Source organism: Tursiops truncatus, chromosome 2 (genome assembly GCF_011762595.2).
Source record: "Tursiops truncatus isolate mTurTru1 chromosome 2, mTurTru1.mat.Y, whole genome shotgun sequence".
Classification (NCBI taxonomy): domain Eukaryota; kingdom Metazoa; phylum Chordata; class Mammalia; order Artiodactyla; family Delphinidae; genus Tursiops; species Tursiops truncatus.
The window spans coordinates 13116804-13135770 of record NC_047035.1 but is presented as its reverse complement, the minus strand read 5'-3'; the positions used below and the strand labels follow the sequence as shown (position 1 = coordinate 13135770).

Below are 18967 nucleotides of genomic sequence, written 5' to 3'. Positions count from 1 at the left end.
TTACTCAGGCTGACGGCTCTCCTGCTCAGTACAAGCGTCATGAGGGAAGATGTATTGTTAGCTCTGCCATTAGCTCAGATAAAAAAGTAACTGGGAAGTAAATTTGCTGCAGACACGGTGCTCCCGTTGCTTAATCAAAATGATCTGGGAGGTCGTCCACAGCAATACCCTCAGTGCTTGGATGAACTGTGTGTCAAGGCTTGAAGCATGAAGCTCAGGGGATAGGCAGATTTATGACTGTCCAGAGGTGCCAATACTGTTTATCAAGGAACGTCTTTAACCCTCAAGAACAACAGAGGCTTCTGATTCCCACTGTATTAAGTAAGCAGGTATAAGACTGATGGCCATATAGTGAACACCAGTCACAGAGCATAATAATAGAGTCACTCAGTCATTTTTGAGAGGACCTCACATGGCTGGCGTTTGAGGTGCCTGGAGAAGATGAAGAAATGCAGGTTTATAATGTTAATGTTTGTGCTAATAATAACATCATCATAGATGGATGGACGGCTTTCAAGTTGACAAAGGTCTCTCTCCCCTCTTCTCTCTATCGGGGCTCACCACATCCTATTAAATAGGTTACATTCCAATTTTTTTCTTTTAAGATGTTGTTATTCTTCTCCCCACTTATCAACAGTAATTCATGTTTATTGTACAAACATCAGAAAACATGAAAGAGGCAATAAAAATTACCAGGTTCCCATCACAATTAACCATTATTAACAGTTTTATGTTTGCCCTTAAAGTCTTTTTCTTCAGTCTTGAACCTATAAGACTGAATGTATATACATATATATATATATATATATATAGGAATCATACTGTGATACTATTTTAGGACTTGCTTCTTTCCCTTTTAAATGTATTGTGAACATCCTTCTATGTCATTAAATATCACCACAACATCCTTTATAGTGTTTGCATAGAATTCTATCTTATGAATGTTCTACCATTTTATTAATAGCTTATTATTTGACACCACAAACAATGCGGCACTGAACATCCTTATGACTACATTTGTGTACATACCCATGATCACTTTAGTAGGATAAATTCCTAGAAGTGAATTGCTGGCTCCAGTGGAGTGTACAAATCTAAGGTACAAATCACCCTCCAGACAAATGTTCCCGTTTCTACTCCCACGGGCAGTACGTGAGGGGCCCTTGCCTCACAGCCTTCCTCCACCTGGACCACCCCCAGCTCCATGTAGGAAAACTGATGTTCAGAGCAATCAAGGGACAAGGCCAAGGTCACATAGCTGTGACGTGCCAGTGCCTGGACTTGAATGTACGTTTCCAGATGCTGAATCTGGAGCTGTTCCTCCATAACCAGAATCCACACCCTGTGTCCCTCCACGTTGTCCAGGTACCTCGAATGCAAGTTGACGCCCCCCACATCCCTTAGGCCCCCCCTCTCATTTCAGCCGCAGCTGGGGTGGGAGTTCTAAGTCACATCCCCCCGTTGCACGGCACAGATACGCCCCGAGGTGGCCTGAGCATGGACGAAGGCACAATGGTATGTGATGGGAGTCCGGAGGCTGTGCAGCCTTCTGGGACTGGCTTGGCAGCCACGGTGGCATCTGTAAGATGCAGCTGGTGCCCAGCACAACCCCCCACCCCCCCACCCCCCGGGTTCACTGCAGCTGCAGTGGGCAGTTCCCAGCACATCAGCTTTCCACCTGGGCCTCGGGTCTCTCTGTTTCTCCAGGAGAGCAGGTGCAGCCCAGAAGTGCCGGGGAGTCAACGCCCGACGGGCAGCCTTCACGCAGTAGGGGGCAGAGCTGGTGCGTATGGCTCAGTCTCCCTGTCCTCTGGCAGGACAGTCCCCAGGGGCTACTGCTTGGTTTCTTAGAGGATCTCAAGCAGGATTGAGCCGCCGTTGCCTTTGGAGTTAACCTGCTCACTCACACATCCTTTCGTGGCTTTTCACCTCCTCCCTCTTCTGACTTCCTTCCTGGGCTCCCTCTCCACTGAAATACCTGCCCCAAGCCCTTGTCTTAGGTCTGCTTTGGGGGAATCCCCAGCTAAGACAGCCCTGTTTCCCTTCCTCCTTCTGTATTCCCTGTATTGGTTAGAGCTTGCTAAACTGCTCTAACAAATGACCCCCAAGAGGCTTTGCTCAAATACATACAGCAGAAATGTGTGCCTCTCTCACACAGCAGTCCAGGGCGGGTCCTCCAGGGTGAGTGTTCTAGCTCTGCAGGAAGGGGATCTGCTCCCTCGCGGTCACTCAGGGACCCAGCAGCTCCGCATCCCATCGTGAGACCCCCAGGGGGCGCTGGCTGTCAACAGCCCAGCTCCCAGGAAGGGAAGAGCTTGGAGTAGAGCCTGTGGGTGTACGACCAGGCCAGGGGGAGGCCACATCACCACTCCCACTCTCTTTCCACTGCTCTTCGATTGTCACATGGAGAGGACCTGGTCTCGAGGCCACACTTAACTGAAAGAGAGGCTGGTGGGCCCCTTACCCAGTGATCCTTCTCGACTGGCCCAGGAGGGGTCTGCCACACCTTCAAATCCACTTCTGAAACAAAAACAAGCAAATGAACAAAAAAACAAGCTACTGTCCCCATAAGATGCTACTTGGAACACAGTTATGTGATTTTGTGATTTAATTTTGTTTTTGCCTAATTTTAGGCAGCCGAGGTCTCGGACACCTGCTCCGTCCAGGCAAGCTGCTGCGGGCCTTCCTGTCTCCGTCCCACACCCGCTCCGTGCTCCGCACCACCGGCTTCCCCACGCATCTCAACCACGAGCCTCCGGAAGAGACGGACGGCCCGCTGGGAGCCGCGGCTCTGGCTGCCTTCCTGCAGGCCTGGGAGAAGGGGGTCTCCATGGTCGTCGACCAGAGAGCCTTGAATTTGTACAAGAAGCTTGTTGATGAGGCTGTACAACGAGGTGAGCAGTGAGAGGAGGGGAGTCCCTTTAGCCAGATGAGGCTTCGTGGGCGGAGGGTGGAGGGAGTCAGCGTTTGTGGGACTTCCTCCGGGTGCCCAGGCACAGTGCTATGCACCTGACACGGGACGTTTTCCTTAACACTCAGAACAACTCTTTGATAGCAACAGCCTTATCCCCATTTTATAGATGAAGAGACTGAGGCTCTGAGAGGGCCAGGTGATCTAACCAGGTGGGGATGATGAGCTGGAATTTGAAGCCGGGTCCACCAGGCCCCATGATCCCACCTGTGCACATGTTTCCCCCCATGAGAGGCAGGGGTGACCTGCAGAGGACACTGAGACACCCGGGACAGGCCTGGACCCCCGAGTTGAGGGTAGAATGGTCGAGAATAGGGTGGTGGAGAGACTGAGACAGCCGTGTCCCACAAAGCCCAAATGGGCAGGATGTCCCACGCTTCCCAGGTTCCCAGAACACCTAGATGGGCATCAGGGCCGAGAGTGCTGACCGTGCGAGCCTGTGACGCTGCTGTCAGTGTGTCAGAACCGGCCTAGGGTGCAGGGTGAACAGCTGCTACTCATCTCTCGTCGTTCTGTGGGTGTCACTCAGGCATCAGCCGGGAGCCTACCGCGCTTCCGACTGCCTGTCTCTCTGTGTCCCTCAAAATGCATTCTTCAGAGAAGTACTTTTGTCTTCTTAGCCTCTCAAAAGGGCTTCCACCTCAGGAAGGCATATCCTAAAGCGCCTGCTACGTTAGAAGTTGTGAAAAGGCTGTGTCTGGACATACAGAATCCATTTCACACGATGAGTGTGTATTGAGTACCTAATATGTGCCAGGCGCTATTTAAGGCTTTTGGGATCCATCGGTGAACCAGACTGACAGCCATCCTGCCCTCATGGAGTAATGGAGACGGTAAACAGCATAGGAAAATTATACAGTGCATGTGTAGTGTGTTAGAAGGAGATAACGCTATGGAATAGAGTGGCCCGGGACCCAGGGAACGGGGACTGACGGGCCAGGCGTGAGGGGGGCGCGCAGGGGTGGGCTGCTGTCTTAAACAAGAGGGTCAGGGAAGACCTCCTGGACAGGGTGCCATGTGAGCAAGGCTTGAAGCGGGTGCAAGAGTGAGGCCTGGACTGGCTGCGGGAAGAGTGGCTCTGGCTGTGACAATGGCAATGAGGTGGAGTGGGGGCCCGGCAGGCTTAAGACAGGGCAGCAGCCAGCTGACCGGCCTGGAGTGGGTAAGGAGAAGAGGAGCTGGATGGAGGACAGAGGTCACGGTTAGGTTTTAAAGGATACCCCGGGGGCTCCCCTGGTGGCGCAGTGGTTGAGAGTCCGCCTGCCAATGCAGGGGACACGGGTTCGTGCCCCGGTCCGGGAAGATCTCACATGCTGCGGAGCGGCTGGGCCCGTGAGCCATGGCCTCTGAGCCTGCGCGTCCGGAGCCTGTGCTCCGCAACGGGAGAGGCCACAACAGTGAGAAGCCCGCGTACCGCTAAAAAAGAAAACAAACGGATCCCCCGGGTAGCCACAGGCACAAGCGTAGGGACAGGAGATGGGCCAGGTTACGGCAGGCGGGAGATGAGGCTGCTGCCCTGTGGCGAGTCCTTCTGTCCCCCAGTGATTTCAGCCACAGCTGGGGTGGAAGCTCTGAGTCACACAGACGGCCCAGGCCAGTGCTCTGTGGGGAATTCTCCAAAAACCCCTGCAAAACCACCCAGCCTGGAAGTATGGGGACTAATGCCTCCAGGGCCCCCTCAACCCGTGGAGAGTGGGAGCTGCTGCCTTGCCTCCTGTCTTTTGGAGACACGCAGGTCCCGAAGGAACGGAGACCCCATTGCTTTGAAAATGCACAAACCCTCCTGTTGGCTTCTCCTTCCCGTCCTCATTGTCCCTGTTCCCTCCTGGGATCATCTCCCAAATAAACCACCTGCACCCAAGTCTTTGTCTCAGACTCTGGTTTCAGGGGACCCCAGAGGGATGAATGGTAGAGATGGAGGTTGTGAGAAGCAGCCAGATCTATGTTTCGAAGGTAGAGTCGTGACTGCTCTCATGTTCGGGGCAGGGGACTGAGAGGATGGAATTGGCGTGGACTGGTTCAGGGAAGACCATGGTGGAGCAGGCCTGACCTTGCACCCTGTTGGTGAGGGTGTAAAATGGGTCGGCCGCTGTGGAAAACAGTATGGCAGTTCCTTAAAAAATTAAAAATAGAAAATACCATATGATTCAGGAATTCCACTTCTGGGCGTGTACCCAAAAGAACTGAAAGCAGGGACTCAAACAGATATTTCCACACCCGTTTACACACCCAGCAGCACTGTTCACAGTAGGCAAAAGGTGGGAACAACCCAGGCGTCCATTAACGAATGACTGGATAGACACAGTGTAGTCTGTACATGCAGTGGAATGTTACTCAGCCTTGAAAAGGAAGAACATTCTGACACATGCTACAACACAGATGAACCCTGAGGACATTATGCTGAGTGAAATAAGCCAGTCACAAAAAGACAAACCTGTATGACTCCACTTATGTGAGGTGGGCAGAGTAATTAAAATCTTAGGGACAAAGGGTAGAAAGGTGGTTGCTGGGGACTGGGGTCGGGGGAAGGGGGAGTAAGTGTTTAATGGGTACAGGGTTTCAGTTTGGGAAGATGTGAAAGTTCTGGGGATGGGGCTTCCCTGGTGGCCCAGTGGATGAGAGTCCGCCTGCCGATGCAGGGGATGCGGGTTTGTGCCCCGATCCGGGAAGATCCCACATGCCGCGGAGCGGCTGGGCCCGTGAGCCATGGCCGCTGAGCCTGCGCGTCCGGAGCCTGTGCTCCGCAACGGGAGAGGCCACAACAGTGAGAGGCCCGTAGTTCTGGGGATGGATGGTGGGGATATTTGCACAATGACGTGAATGCGCTTAATGCCAGAGAACGGTACTCTTAAAGATGGATAAGATGGTAAATTTTACAGTAGGTGTGTTTTACCACAATTACAATTTGAAAAAATTTATAAGAGTGCAAGTTTGAGCCTGGGTAACTGAAAGTGTGGGTACCTATTAGACATGCAAGTGGGGAAGACAGCAGGCAATCAGATCCACGAGTCGAGTTCAGGAGAGCCATCTGGGCTGGAAAGAGGAACTGGAGAACAGTTGGCGTGTTGATGGCCTCAAAGTCAAGACACTAGATGACATCATGGAGGGAATAAGTGGAGACAGAGAGAAGGACCCAGATTGCGCCCTGGGACGCTCCACGCCCAGAGGTCAAGGGGAAGAGCAGGATCCTTCGTCCAAGAAGGATCAGCACTGAGGAAGGAGGAAAACCAAGAACCATGTTGTCACCAAGGAGAAGGGAGAGCCAACTGTGCCCACTGCTTCACAGGCCGGCAGTCTCTTCCATCTGGCCACGCCCTGCTGGGTGTTTTTTGCTGCCCACTTTCCCAGAAGTCGCTCTGCCCTCCTGTTCACCTGACCGCCGGCTCCATGCTGGACCTCAGCTCAGAACTGGGTCTTGCCCACACAGTGGCTTGGAATTTGGAATTCGCTGTATTAGATTTTGCAGAACTTTCATTACATGTGGACGAAGACAGTAGAAGCAACTTGGCCTTTTAATGACAATGATTTCAGTTCTTTTTTTATAAGTGAAGCCTGGGAAATGTTTAAAGAAGAAAGCTCAGTCATTGATTCCCTGTCTTGAAGATAAATTGATAAACTGGTTCTTTATGGCTTGGGTGCAGGGTCTCCGCTCGCCCCGACCTTCCTTGCCTGGGCTTCCTTCTCTCTGTGTGCCCCCCTTGGGGATATGCTATGTTCCCCACCCTGTGTGGCTCCCTGCTGCCCCGTCTTACTAGTATCCTGTATCCTCAATCCAATTTCAAAGAAATAAAGAGCCAGCCTTTACACAGCACCTGCTTTGTGCCAGGCCCCCAGCTTGGTGCTCGGCAAACATCACACCATTGCGTCCACAGCAATCCTGGGAGAGGGCCTGATTACCCCCATTCTGCAGAGGGGGAAGCCAAAGCTCAGAGAGGTCCCGTGGCTTGCCCAAGGTCACACAGCCAGGAATTGTCGTTTGGTTCTATTCAACCCCCTTGCGGGGCCAGCAGCCTGCCCCTCACAGCACACAGAGGGGCTGGGTCTTTCGACCTGTCGTGACTGCCCCCCATTCCCTGGGGTGTCACGTCACACGTAGACTGTGCCTCATGAGTATCCCTTGATGGACAACTGCCCTCCTCTTGTCTTTCCCCCTAGGCGAGGGGTGGAACTGGAGAAGGGAGTTGGGAGAGCCCCGGTAGGGGCGCTTCAGGAGCTCGGACAGTGATCTGGCTCCTTGCCCTCAGCTCGCCCCATCGACCCACTGGGGGGGCCGCGACAGCTCCCAAAGGGCTTGCGGTGAAAACATGGGGAGGCTGGGGTGGGGAGCAGCTGTCTCGAGGCCGTATGGTTTTAACATAGACAAGGTGCTTATTTGGGTTGGCTTTATGTGAGGGGGTGAGGGGCTGATGATGGAGCTTATGGGGGTAACCAAAGCTCCCCCAACCGCCCCTTGATACTGCTGCTGGGCCACAGAGCAGTTCAGGAGCTCCTGCAGAACCAGCGGGACCTGAGCACTGGGTCCACCATCCCCGTCCCAGGCCCTCTGTTAGCCTCTGGATAAGATTTCGTCCTGGGCCAGCGAATATGCAAAGATTCTACCTCAAACGGCTCTGAGGGGGTTTAGTTAATGGAAACCAAATCAATTTTATTTTATTATGGGATTTGTGTGTGTGTTCCACATATTCTACAATAATATGTATTATTATTATAATTAGAAAGTGTGCTTTTTTATTTTATTTTATTTTATTGTTTTGCGGTACGCGGGCCTCTCACTGCTGTGGCCTCTCCCACTGTGGAGCACAGGCTCTGGACGCGCAGGCTCAGCGTTCATGGCTCACGGGCCCAGCCGCTCCGCGGCATGTGGGATCCTCCCAGACCGGGGCACGAGCCTGTGTCCCCTGCGTCGGCAGGCGGACCCTCAACCACTGCGCCACCAGGGAAGCCCTGATACTGTTTCTTAAAATGATCTGAGAGACCAACGCCCAGCACAGGCTCTGGCACACAATGGATTTTCAACCAAGTTCTGTAGGAAAGAAGGAAACGAAGACGGAAGGGTCCTTCGCACAAACACAGGAAGGCATGAGCCAGCCAGGCACCTGGCTCTCCATAAGGACCCTGTGCCCTCACCCCGGCAGGTTTGACCATCTGGTGGCGATCGAGTGCACGGGAGGGGCTGCCGATGGCGATTACTACAACGCAAGGAAGAGGAACATCAAGCACTTGGTGGACCCCATCGATGGTCTTTTCCTTGCAGTGCAGAAGAGTTCTGGAATTTCAACAACTGGTAAGCAAGGGGCGCTGAGAATGCGACAAGAACATGTCAGCACTAAAAACCTTTTTTATTGACTGTTGAACACATGACAAAAAGGAGTTATATGGGACCATTGTTTTCCACTTCAGAGTTGGTCTTTGTTTATTCTGGTTGGTATAGACAATAACGATGCTGACATTTAGAAATCCAGTGTTCCCACGAGCAGGAAAGGGAAATGACGCTTAGCTGAGCATATTCTATTTGTCCAACTCTAAAACATCAAAACTAATAATAAAATAATGACAATAATAAGCTCAAGCCATGGTATATTATTTTGGTCATACAGGGTGAATGTACCATATGTATTCTGTATCATCTTATGAAGTTTATTCATTTTTAAATATATCTTGAATGTATGATCAGTGTGATATTTTGATTGGGATCATTCATGTTTGTATAGAAATTTATGGTATTCAAAGAGGTTTCACAATCATTGTATTGTTTAAGCCTCTCTTAAAACCTGCAGGTAAGGCAGGTATAGTTTCCAAAGGTGAGGCCTAGGGAGGTAATTAGGAGTAGAGTCCAGACTCCCAGGGCCCTACCGACTATGCTTTTCGTGGGACCGTGTTGCCTTTATGAATTTCTGAAAGGCTTGATGTGACTGGGATGCCAGCAGTCCTCCCCTGGGGTGGGAACCAGAGCGTGGAGAAATGAAGGCACGTTTGTCGTGTTCCATATTTACTTTTTCTGTCCATTCAAACACTTCAGAATGTTTCCCAGGCCCATTAGTTGCCTTTGGCTTTTGGGGTTTTGATGAGACAATGAAAGCCTTCCTGGCTGAGTAGAAAATTTCCGCAAATCGCCCTGGTCTTTCCCAGAAGAGGCCTTGGGTGTGGTGCTCCCAGTGTGGCTGGCTTCATGCTTCCTGCCTCTCTGGGCTGGGGAGGCCTCCCAGGATACAGCGGAAGGGCTTTCTGTGTCCACACGGGCCAGCAGGGTCCAAAGAACCTGTAGAGCAAACACTCTTCCCCCGCTGAATGGACCCCCGATCTGTGCTCTTCCCCCAACGATGCCCCCAAGATCCCAGAGCAAGCAGGTGGAGCTGGCTGTGCTTTCAAGCTGCCCCCTTTGTGGACCCCTGGACCCTTCTCTTGGCCTCAGGAGCCCCCTGCTCAACAGAGTTGCCCCCCAAACCCTCCTTTCCCTCCTTTGCTCCATCAACACCCCTGTTCCTCAGTTCCACAGGCAGCTGCCTTGTCAGGGAATCACACTCAATTGAGAATCAAGACACCCATGTCCCACTCACTCCCCGGGTCCTGCCCCTCTCAGAGACTCTGTAAAGTGAGGTCAAGTCCACAGACGGGACACACCTGAGGAGCGAACAAGATGAACTTCATAAAATGTTAAAGGGCAGAGGCAGAAACAGACAAGATATCAGTGCTAGGTGTTGTTATTTTCTTTCATTCAATGGACTGTCATGGATCTAGAAAACTGTTCTGAGAAAAATCCTCAGGGTGAGGACCTAGGGCGTCTGGTCATCCACAATCATCGCATTCTTTTGGCCGAGACCAGGTCTCTGATGCCCAAGGTGAGTCAGCTCCAGGCCCCTCTCCACCATCAGGCAATGAATGCTTGCCTCTGGTGGAATTCTTCCACATATTTGTAGAAATAGACACAAAAACAGTCACACAACAATTCTGTAGGCTTGAGGGGCCCAGCCTTCTGTCCTTGGGGCACTGGGATAATCCCCTTGGTGAATGGTTATCTTGAGGCAGCTGCAACCATCTTCCAGAGGCAGATTCAGCTGACCTCTAGTCTACAGAATCCTCCAGAAACACTTGGACGCAGGACCAAATGGTGTTCCTAGGGCACCACCTCAAAGGGCACAGGCTGCAGGGCTTGTGAGAGTTTTTTGCATCTTGTTCCTACAAGGGTGGAGTTACCTGGTAATTACTTCTAGCCAGTTCACCTCTCTTGAACACCGTTTATTTCACCAATGAATTAAATAATATCTGACAGGGCTTCCTTGGTGGCGCAGTGGTTAAGAATCCGCCTGCCAATGCAGGGAACACGGGTTCGAGCCCTGGTCTGAGAAGATCCCACATGCCGCGGAGCAACTAACCCCGTGTGCCACAACTACTGAGCCTGTGCTCTAGAGCCTGTGAGCCACAACTACTGAGCCCACTTGCCACAACTACTGAAGTCCGCGTGCCTAGAGCCCGTGCTCCACAAGAGAAGCCACCGCGATGAGAAGGCCACACACCGCAATAGAGAGTAGCCCCCGCTCGCTGCAACTAGAGAAAGCCCACACCCAGCAACGAAGACCCAACATAGCCAAAAATAAATAAATAAAATTAAATTAAAAAAAAAAGAAAATTTCTGACATTTACTTATTCTAACATATTTATTCTAGCATTTATTATGCTACAATAATTAACAAACCTTCTGGTGCCTAGCAGATTGGCCTCTATTCTGTGGTCTCTTTCAAACGCTAACAGGCCACCCCTGGGGTGTGAATTCCTCATTATGCTGCTTCACATATTAACCAGGCGCCTATCTGGTGTAGATTAAAATTAACTAAAATGACACACATACCTTTCACATACTTGAAACAGAAGGCTTTAAATTACAGAATTGACTTTAACAAACCTATACCCGTTCCCTTCTGCCAATGGAATGCTGTCTGGCCACAGTAATGAGACTCAGGGCCTTGTGGCCCCTCCCTGAGCCGGAGCTACTGGCAAGGAGAGGAAGTCCTGGATGCCACCATCTCTCGTGGACCTGGTGCCCCATCTGTGACTGGAGAATGTGACCCAACGGTGGACACGGCCACACTCTGCTGAGTTCCAAACCTGGATTCATTTTTAACTGGAGAAGTTTCTAGAATACCTGAAGAAGTCCAGCATCTCCTGGTAGTGTGAAAATGTATCCAGAGCCAACCCCTTTCCCCACCCTGAGGCACATGTGAAGGGGCTGCTCTACCCCATAACCACGCCACATTTTGCCTGATCCTGTGCCCTGACTCAGTTCCCTTCCCTCCAGGGGTCGGTGACGGAGGGAACGCGCTTGGGATGGGCAAAGTCAAGGAGGCCGTGAAGAGGCACATACGAAATGGGGACGTCATTGCCTGTGACGTGGAGACTGACTTTGCGGTCATCATCGCTGGTGAGTGCTCAGACGGCCAGCCAATCAGGCAAGGCTGCCCGGGGGAGGGACCTGGCTTGGAGCCTGTCCAGCCAGAAAATCATCTCCTCCATGATGAGATGGAGGCTCCACTCCTCTAGTGGAGTCTAGAGGGCGCCAGGGTAAGAAGGGGACCTGGTTCTTAGCCTCTGGCCTCTCAGTCATTCAACAAACGTTTGCTGTGGGCCAGACATTGCTCTGTGTACTGAGGCTGGAGCAGCAAGGGCCCTGCTCCACGGAGTGCCTGCTCTAGTGTTGGGAGATGGACAATGAGCCCTAACAAAGAAATATACCAGATGGTGCTAAACAGTGAGAAGAGCGACAGGTAGATAGAGAGAGTGACAGGCAGGCCACTTTAGATCAGTGCTCTGAAGAGGGGTCATCTCTGCTTTTATCTGTACCTCCTGTGGGGTGGAAAGGAAGAGAACAATCTGGCAAACGTTTGGAAGATGCAGGAGGCTTCAGCTCTCCTTTCACTTACCTCTGCCCCAGGCTTCCCTGCCCGTCCCTGCAGCTGCCCTTCCCATCAGGACCAACCTTTCCTGTGTCTGGGTCCTTCCAGGCCCCACCCTTCCTCCCTTGACTTCATCACAAGTTTCAGGAATTTTGACCCATACCTGAGAAAGGCCCTCTCCCTTTTCATTGTCAAAGTCAAAAACAGCCGTGGAGATAAGCAGAAATATCTGAGGGTACCAGTGCCTGGGTAAGAAAACTTGAACTGTAATTGACAAGGTGCTGGAAGTTTCGTGTGGACAAGTCTGAGTTAGAAGCTCCAGAGGGACCTAGTCGTAGGAAGCTCCCACCTTCTGTGAGCTTTACCTTCACAGGCTCTACCAGGTCCACACTGAATATTAGAGAAAAATCCCCTCATGCTTTAGGTAGGGGAGGGGAAAGTGAGCCATTTTTGAAATACACCAGAGCACCTGTTCTTCTGAACAACGCCTGCCCTCGGAAGAAACTATTATACCAGAGCCTAGCCTGCTAGGGTTTTAACAGAGCCTAACTTACCTAGGGGAGAGAAATACCCAAAAGTAGATAACATGCAATAACAGATGGATAATGTAAGCAGAGAAATGGAAATTCTAATAAAGAATCAAAAAGAAATGCTAGAGATAAAATACACTTGTAACAGAATGAAGAATGCCTTTGATGGGCCCATTAGTAGATTAGATACAGCTGAGAAAATAATCTCTGACCTTGACGATATGACAATGGGAACTCCCTAGACTAAAAAGATAAGAGAAAAAAGACTGAAAGGAACAGAAAAGAATATCCCAAGAATTGTGGGATAACTACAGAGATGTAACCTATTTGTAATAGGAATCCAGGAGAAAGAGAAAAGAAATATTTGAAGAAACAATGACTGAGAATTTTCTCCCAAATTGATGTCAGACACCAAACAATAGATCCAGGAAACTGAGAGAATACTAAGCAGGATAAATGCCAAAAAAACTACACCTAGACATATGTTCAAATTTCAGAAAATCAACAATAAAGAAAATATCTGGAAAGAAGCTGGAGGAAAAAAACTCTTTACCAATAGAGGAGCAAAGATAAGAATTATATCCAACTTCTCCTCAGAAACCATACAAGCAAGAAGAAAGTGGAGTGAAATATTTAAAGTGTTGATAGAGAAAAATCACCAACCTAGAATTATGTATCTTGGAAACTTTTCCTTTATAAGTGAAGGAGAAATAAAAAATTTCTCAGACAAACAAAAATTGGGAGAATTTGTTGCTAGTAGACCTGTCTTGTAGGAAATGTTAAAAGAAATTCTAGGGACTTCCTTGGTGGTGCAGTGGATAAGACTCTGTGCTCCCAATGCAGGGGGCCTGGGTTCGATCCCTGGTCAGGGAACTAGATCCCACATGCATGCCGCAACTAAGAGTTTGAGTGCCACAACTAAGAGTTTGAATGCCACAACTAAGGAGCCCGCCTGCTGCAACTAAGACCTGGTGCAAACAAATAAATAAATAAATATTTAAAACAACAAAAAAAGAGAAATTCTAAGAGAGAAGGAAAATTATATTGGTCAGAAACTCGATCTACACAAGAAAGGAAGAGCATTGGAGAATGAATAAATGAAGGTAAAATTAAAATTTTTATTTCTCTTATTCTTAATTGATCTAATGGATAACAGTTTGTTCAAAATAATAATGGCAACAATGTGTTCAATAATATGTGCTTATGTGTATATATGGGCGTATATATATATTATATATATATATATATATATATACACACATGAAATGAATGACAGCAATGATACAAGGGATGACAGGGAAGAATTAGGAATATTTTGTTATTATAACATGCTTGAGCTACCTGTGAAGTGCTTATTTGAAAGTGGACCTGGATTCATTGTAAACATATATTGCAAACTCTAGGGCAACCACTAAAAAAATTTTTTTTAAAAGAAGTATCATTGATATGCTAAGAAAGGAGAGAAAATAGCATCATATAAAGTGTTCAATTAAAACCATGAAAGTCAAAAAAATGTGAAAGACAAAATAGGAAAAAGAAAAAGGGCAACAAATAGAAAATAGCAAAAGTATGGTAGATAGTAATCCAACCATATCAATGATCACCTTAAATGTCAATGGTCTAAATATTCCAATTAAAAGACAAAGATTGTCAGAGTGGATCAAAAAACAAGACCCAAATATGGTTGTCTCAAGAAACCCACTTTAAATATAAAGAAATGTATAGATCAACAGTAAAGGTTTGGAGAAAGATATACCATGTTAACACTAGTCAAAAGAAAGTAGGAATAGCTATATAAATTTCAGACAGAGCAGACTTCAGAACAGTTCAGGAAAGTTACCAGGGTTGAAAGGGGCATTACATAATGACAAAGGGGTAAATACTCCAAGAGGACATAACAATTCTTAATGTGCATACTCCTAAAATGTCAGGCAAAAACTGATAGAACTGCAAGGAAGAATAGATGAATCCACTATTATAATTGGAGACTTTAACACAGCTCTATCAGAAACGGACAAATCCAGCAGGCAGAAAATCCGTAAGGGCATAGTTGAACTCAGCAATACCATCAATCCACTGTATATAATGGACATCTTATGCCCTGCTTCCTCCAACAACAATAGCCTACGCATCCTTCTCAAGCTCACATGGAACATTCACCAAGATAGACTACATTCCGGACCATAAATACCACCTTAACAAATTTTAAAGACTAGAAATCATAACATGTCTGCTGTCAGATCACAATGGAATCAAACTAGAAATCAGTAACAGAAAGATAGCTGGAAAAATCCCCAAATACTTGGAGATTAAACAGCACTCTTCTAAATAACACATGAGTCAAAGAAGAAATCTGAAGAGAAATTTTAAAATATTTTGAACTCGATGAAAATACAATTTATCAAAATTTTTGGGATGCAGTGAAAGCAAGGAAATTTATTATATCGAATGTGTATATTAAAATCTGTAATCTAAGTGTTCACCTTAGGAAACTAAGAAATGAAGAGAAAATTAAATCCAAAGAAGGAAATAAATAATAACAATTAAAGCAGAAATCAATGAAATTGAAAACAGGAAATCAATAGAGAAAATTAACGAAACCAAAAGCTGGTTCTTTGAAAAGATCAACAAAATTGATAAGCCTCCAGCCAGACTAACTAAGAAAAAAAGAGAGAAGACACAAGTTACTAAAAATAAAGGAGGGCACATCACTACAGATGCCATGGAAATTAAAAGAATAATGAAAGAATGCCATGAACAACTCTGTGCCCATAAATTTGATTAAAAATGGCATACCGGGCTTCCCTGGTGGCGCAGTGGTTGAGAATTCACCTGCCTATGAAGGGGATACGGGTTCATGCCCTGGTCTGGGAAGATCCCACATGCCGCGGAGCAGCTGGGCCTGTGAGCCATGGCCGCTGAGCCTGAGCGTCCGGAGCCTGCGCTCCACAACGGGAGAGACCACAACAGTGAGAGGCCCGCATACCACAAAAAAAAAAAATGGGCAGAGGACCTGAACAGACATTTTGTTTTTCAAAAGAAGATATACAGATGGCTAACAGGCACATGAAAAGATGCTCAACATCACTAATCATCAGGGAAATGAAAATCAAAACCACAATGAGATATCACCTCACACCTGTCAGAGTGGCTATTATCAAAAGACAACAGACAACAAGTGTTGGTGAGGATGTGGAGAAAAGGGAACCCTGTACACTATTGGTGGGAATGTAAATTGGTGCAGCCACGATGAAAACAGTATGGAGATTCCTCAAAAACTTAAAAATAGAACTACCATACAATCCAGCAATTCCACTCCTGGGTATTTAGCCAAAGAAAATTAAAACACTAATTAGAAAAGGTATATGCACCCCCCCCCCATGTTCACTGCAGCATTATTTTCACTAATTAAGATACGGAAGCAACCTAAATGCCCATCAGTAGATGAATGGATAAAGATGATGTGGTATATATATATAAGGGAATATTACTCAGCCATAAAGAAGAATGGAATCTTTCCATTTGCACCAACACAGATGGACTTAAAGGGGATTACACTAAGTGAAATAAGTCAGACAGAGAAGGACAAGTACTGTATGATTTCACTTATTTGGGGAATCTAAAAAACAAAACAAATGAACACACATAACTGAACAGAAACAGAGTCATAGATACAGAGAACAAATAGGTGATTGCCAGGGGGTTGGGCAGGAAAGAAATAGCTGAGGGAGATTAAGAAATACAAACTCCCAGTTACAAAATAAATGAGTCATGGGTAGGAAATGTACAGTTTGAGGAATATAGTCAATAATTACCTAATATCTTTGTATGGGGACAGATATTAGCCAGACTTACAGTGGTGATCATTTTGAAATGTATAGAAATACAGAATCTCTATGTTGTATACCAGGAACTAACATAGTGTTGTAGGTCAATTACACTTCAAAAACAAACAAACAGGGGCTTCCCTGGTGGCGCAGTGGTTGAGAGTCCGCCTGCCGATGCAGGGGACGCGGGTTTGTGCCCCGGTCCGGGAAGATCCCACATGCCGCGGAGCGGCTGGGCCCGTGAGCCATGGCCGCTGAGCCTGCGCGTCCGGAGCCTGTGCTCCGCAACGGGAGAGGCCACAACGGTGAGAGGCCCGCGTACCGCAAAAAAAAAAAAAAGCAAACCAAACAAACAAACTGACAGAAAAAGAGATGAGATTTGTAGTTACCAGAGAAAAAGGGTGTGGGGGGGGGAATTGGATAAAAGTGGTCAAAAGGCACAAAGTCCCAGCTATAAGATAAATAAGTACTAGGGATGCAATGTACAACATGATAAGTATAATGAACACTGCTGTATAAGTGAAGGTTGTTAAGACCGTAAATCCTAAGAGTTCTCATCACGAGGAAAACTTGTTTTCTGTTTCTTTAATTTTGTATCAATAGGAGATGATTTGAGTTGATGGATGCTCACGAAACTTGTGGTCGTCATTCCATGATGTTTGTGAGTCAAATCTCTGTGCTTTACACCTTAAACTTATACAATGCTGTATCTCAATTATATCTCAATAAAACTGAAAGAAGGAAATGTAAAACTTCTGCTCTGCAGAAGACAATGCCAAGAGAATGAGAAGGCATAGACTTGAAGAAAACATTTACAAAAGACGTTTCTGATAAGACTGTTACCCAAAATATACAAAGAACTCTTAAAACTCACTAATAATAAAATAAACAGTCCAGTTTAAACAGTCCAGTTTAAAAATGGGCAAAAGACCTGAACAGACACCTCACCAAAGAAGACGTACAGATGGCAAGTAAGGGTATGAAAAGATGTTCAACATCTTATGTCTCAGGTCTCCACCCTGGGTTAGCTTTTCGGCTGCGACACCCAGACAAACCCTACCCCTCAGGCGTGCCGAGCTTGCTTGCTGTCGGCACGTCTGTTATTTACTAGTCCCCTTTATCATGGGGTCTTGGATCTCAGTGGAAGGGAGCCTCTGGAGAATCTCTTTGGAAGTCCCCAGATTTCCTTGTTTATCTGCCACCCAGAATGTAGGTTCTCTGTATAATTGAACAAATCTCAAACGCTTGGCCAACTGCATCACTGATGCGATTTTAGCAGCAGGTGAAGTTCCCCAAAGAGAAAAGGTGATCCCAGTTGGCAGTGGGGAGAGTTTCAGATGAAAATCTGTGGTTTGGGGCTGAGAGAGATGGAAAGAGGCCCATCCAGTTAGGGTTGGGAGCTGCTGGGCCCTGAAAGCAGAGAAGTTTGTCTGCTCCTTCAGCTCAACAAAGACAAGAAAGATCAAGGGCTCTGGAATCAGTAAGGAGATGGCAGCTCTTATCTCCAAGCTTCGCTGGCCTCACCCAGAAAGTGAGTCTCTTTGAGGATTAGAGAAAGCCTTTTCAAAGTCACCCAGGCTGGCCCTGGGCTGGGTAGTCACAGCAAATTTGCTATTCTTCTTCCAGGAGGGGCAGTCAAGAGGGGGCAGTAGGCAGGTAGTGGATCTCCCAAGGAGAGTGAATTAGGAGGCACAGAAGCCCTGCTGACTCCATCTTTGGTTCTTGACACCAGGGCTGGTCAGCAAGGTGTCAGGCCTAGCCATAGTCAGACAGGTATGATGGAAGTGAGAAGAGAAAAAACCCACGACAAGGTCCACAAGCAAATGGTGCCTTGGCCCTAAAGGTGTATTCTTCTGTGCTATCTGGTGCCTATAGAGATCAAAGTTTGCAGTGGGACATCACAGGGGGCCTCCCAGAACAGGCTCCTGAATATGGGCTCAAGTCTAATCCCTTTTCCTGGTCTTGGGGACCCTCTCAGCCTCATCTCCCTGATCTCCACTACATATCCCATGATCTAGCCATGCTTGAATAGAGCATACCTTTCACTTTTTTAATTGAAAAGATGACATAACAATACTATAGACATTCTCAGAAGGTGGTAGTGAAGGGTGACGGAGGACAAAAATACTGTCATCTCATCACAGCACAATCAGCATTTTTTCATTTTGCCTGTTGGCTTCTAATTCTTATACTCAGTACAAACCCACTTTTGGCTTCTGAGTGACCTAGGAGTGATCTTTAAGCACAAGAAGAAGTGATGCAACACAGCATGATGGAGCTGTTACCTAACCGCTCTGATGGTGGGCTTCCATGCAGCGTGAGGGATTCAGGTTAGCCATAAGGGAGAGTTCTGGAATGGCTTCCTAGGGTTAGAGCTTCAATGTTCTTCTCTTCTGGTCACTAACAGTGCCTAACCCAGATGGTTTAGGGCAATGGTTCTCAAACTTTAACTTGAATCAGAATCACTTGGAGAGCTTATTAAAACTCAGTTTGCTCCCCTATTCCCTTGCTGAGTTTCGATTAAGTCAGTCTAGGCTGGGGCCCTAGAATTTGTGTTTCTAACAAGTTCCCAGGTACTACTGCCACTGGTCTTGGGACCATTCTTTGAGTTCTGCTGCTTAGAGGCAGGGTGATGAACCTGTTGGGGAGCAAAATTTGTGACCCCAAAATCTGTCTCCTTGGGGCTTCCCTGGTGGCGCAGTGGTTAAGAATCCGCCTGCCAGTGCAGGGGACGCGGGTTTGAGCCCTGGT

At 47.6% G+C, this 18967-nt stretch overlaps 1 protein-coding gene across 1 annotated transcript in view; it reads left to right on the top strand.

Moving 5' to 3' along the window:
• Nucleotides 1-18967, top strand: part of DGLUCY (D-glutamate cyclase) — a 47957-nt gene that overhangs the window by 14527 nt on the left and 14463 nt on the right. Inside the window, 3 exon segments of the mRNA XM_073798938.1 lie at nucleotides 2634-2894; nucleotides 7944-8255; nucleotides 11265-11387. Coding sequence (XP_073655039.1) covers nucleotides 2634-2894; nucleotides 7944-8255; nucleotides 11265-11387 — 696 coding nt within the window.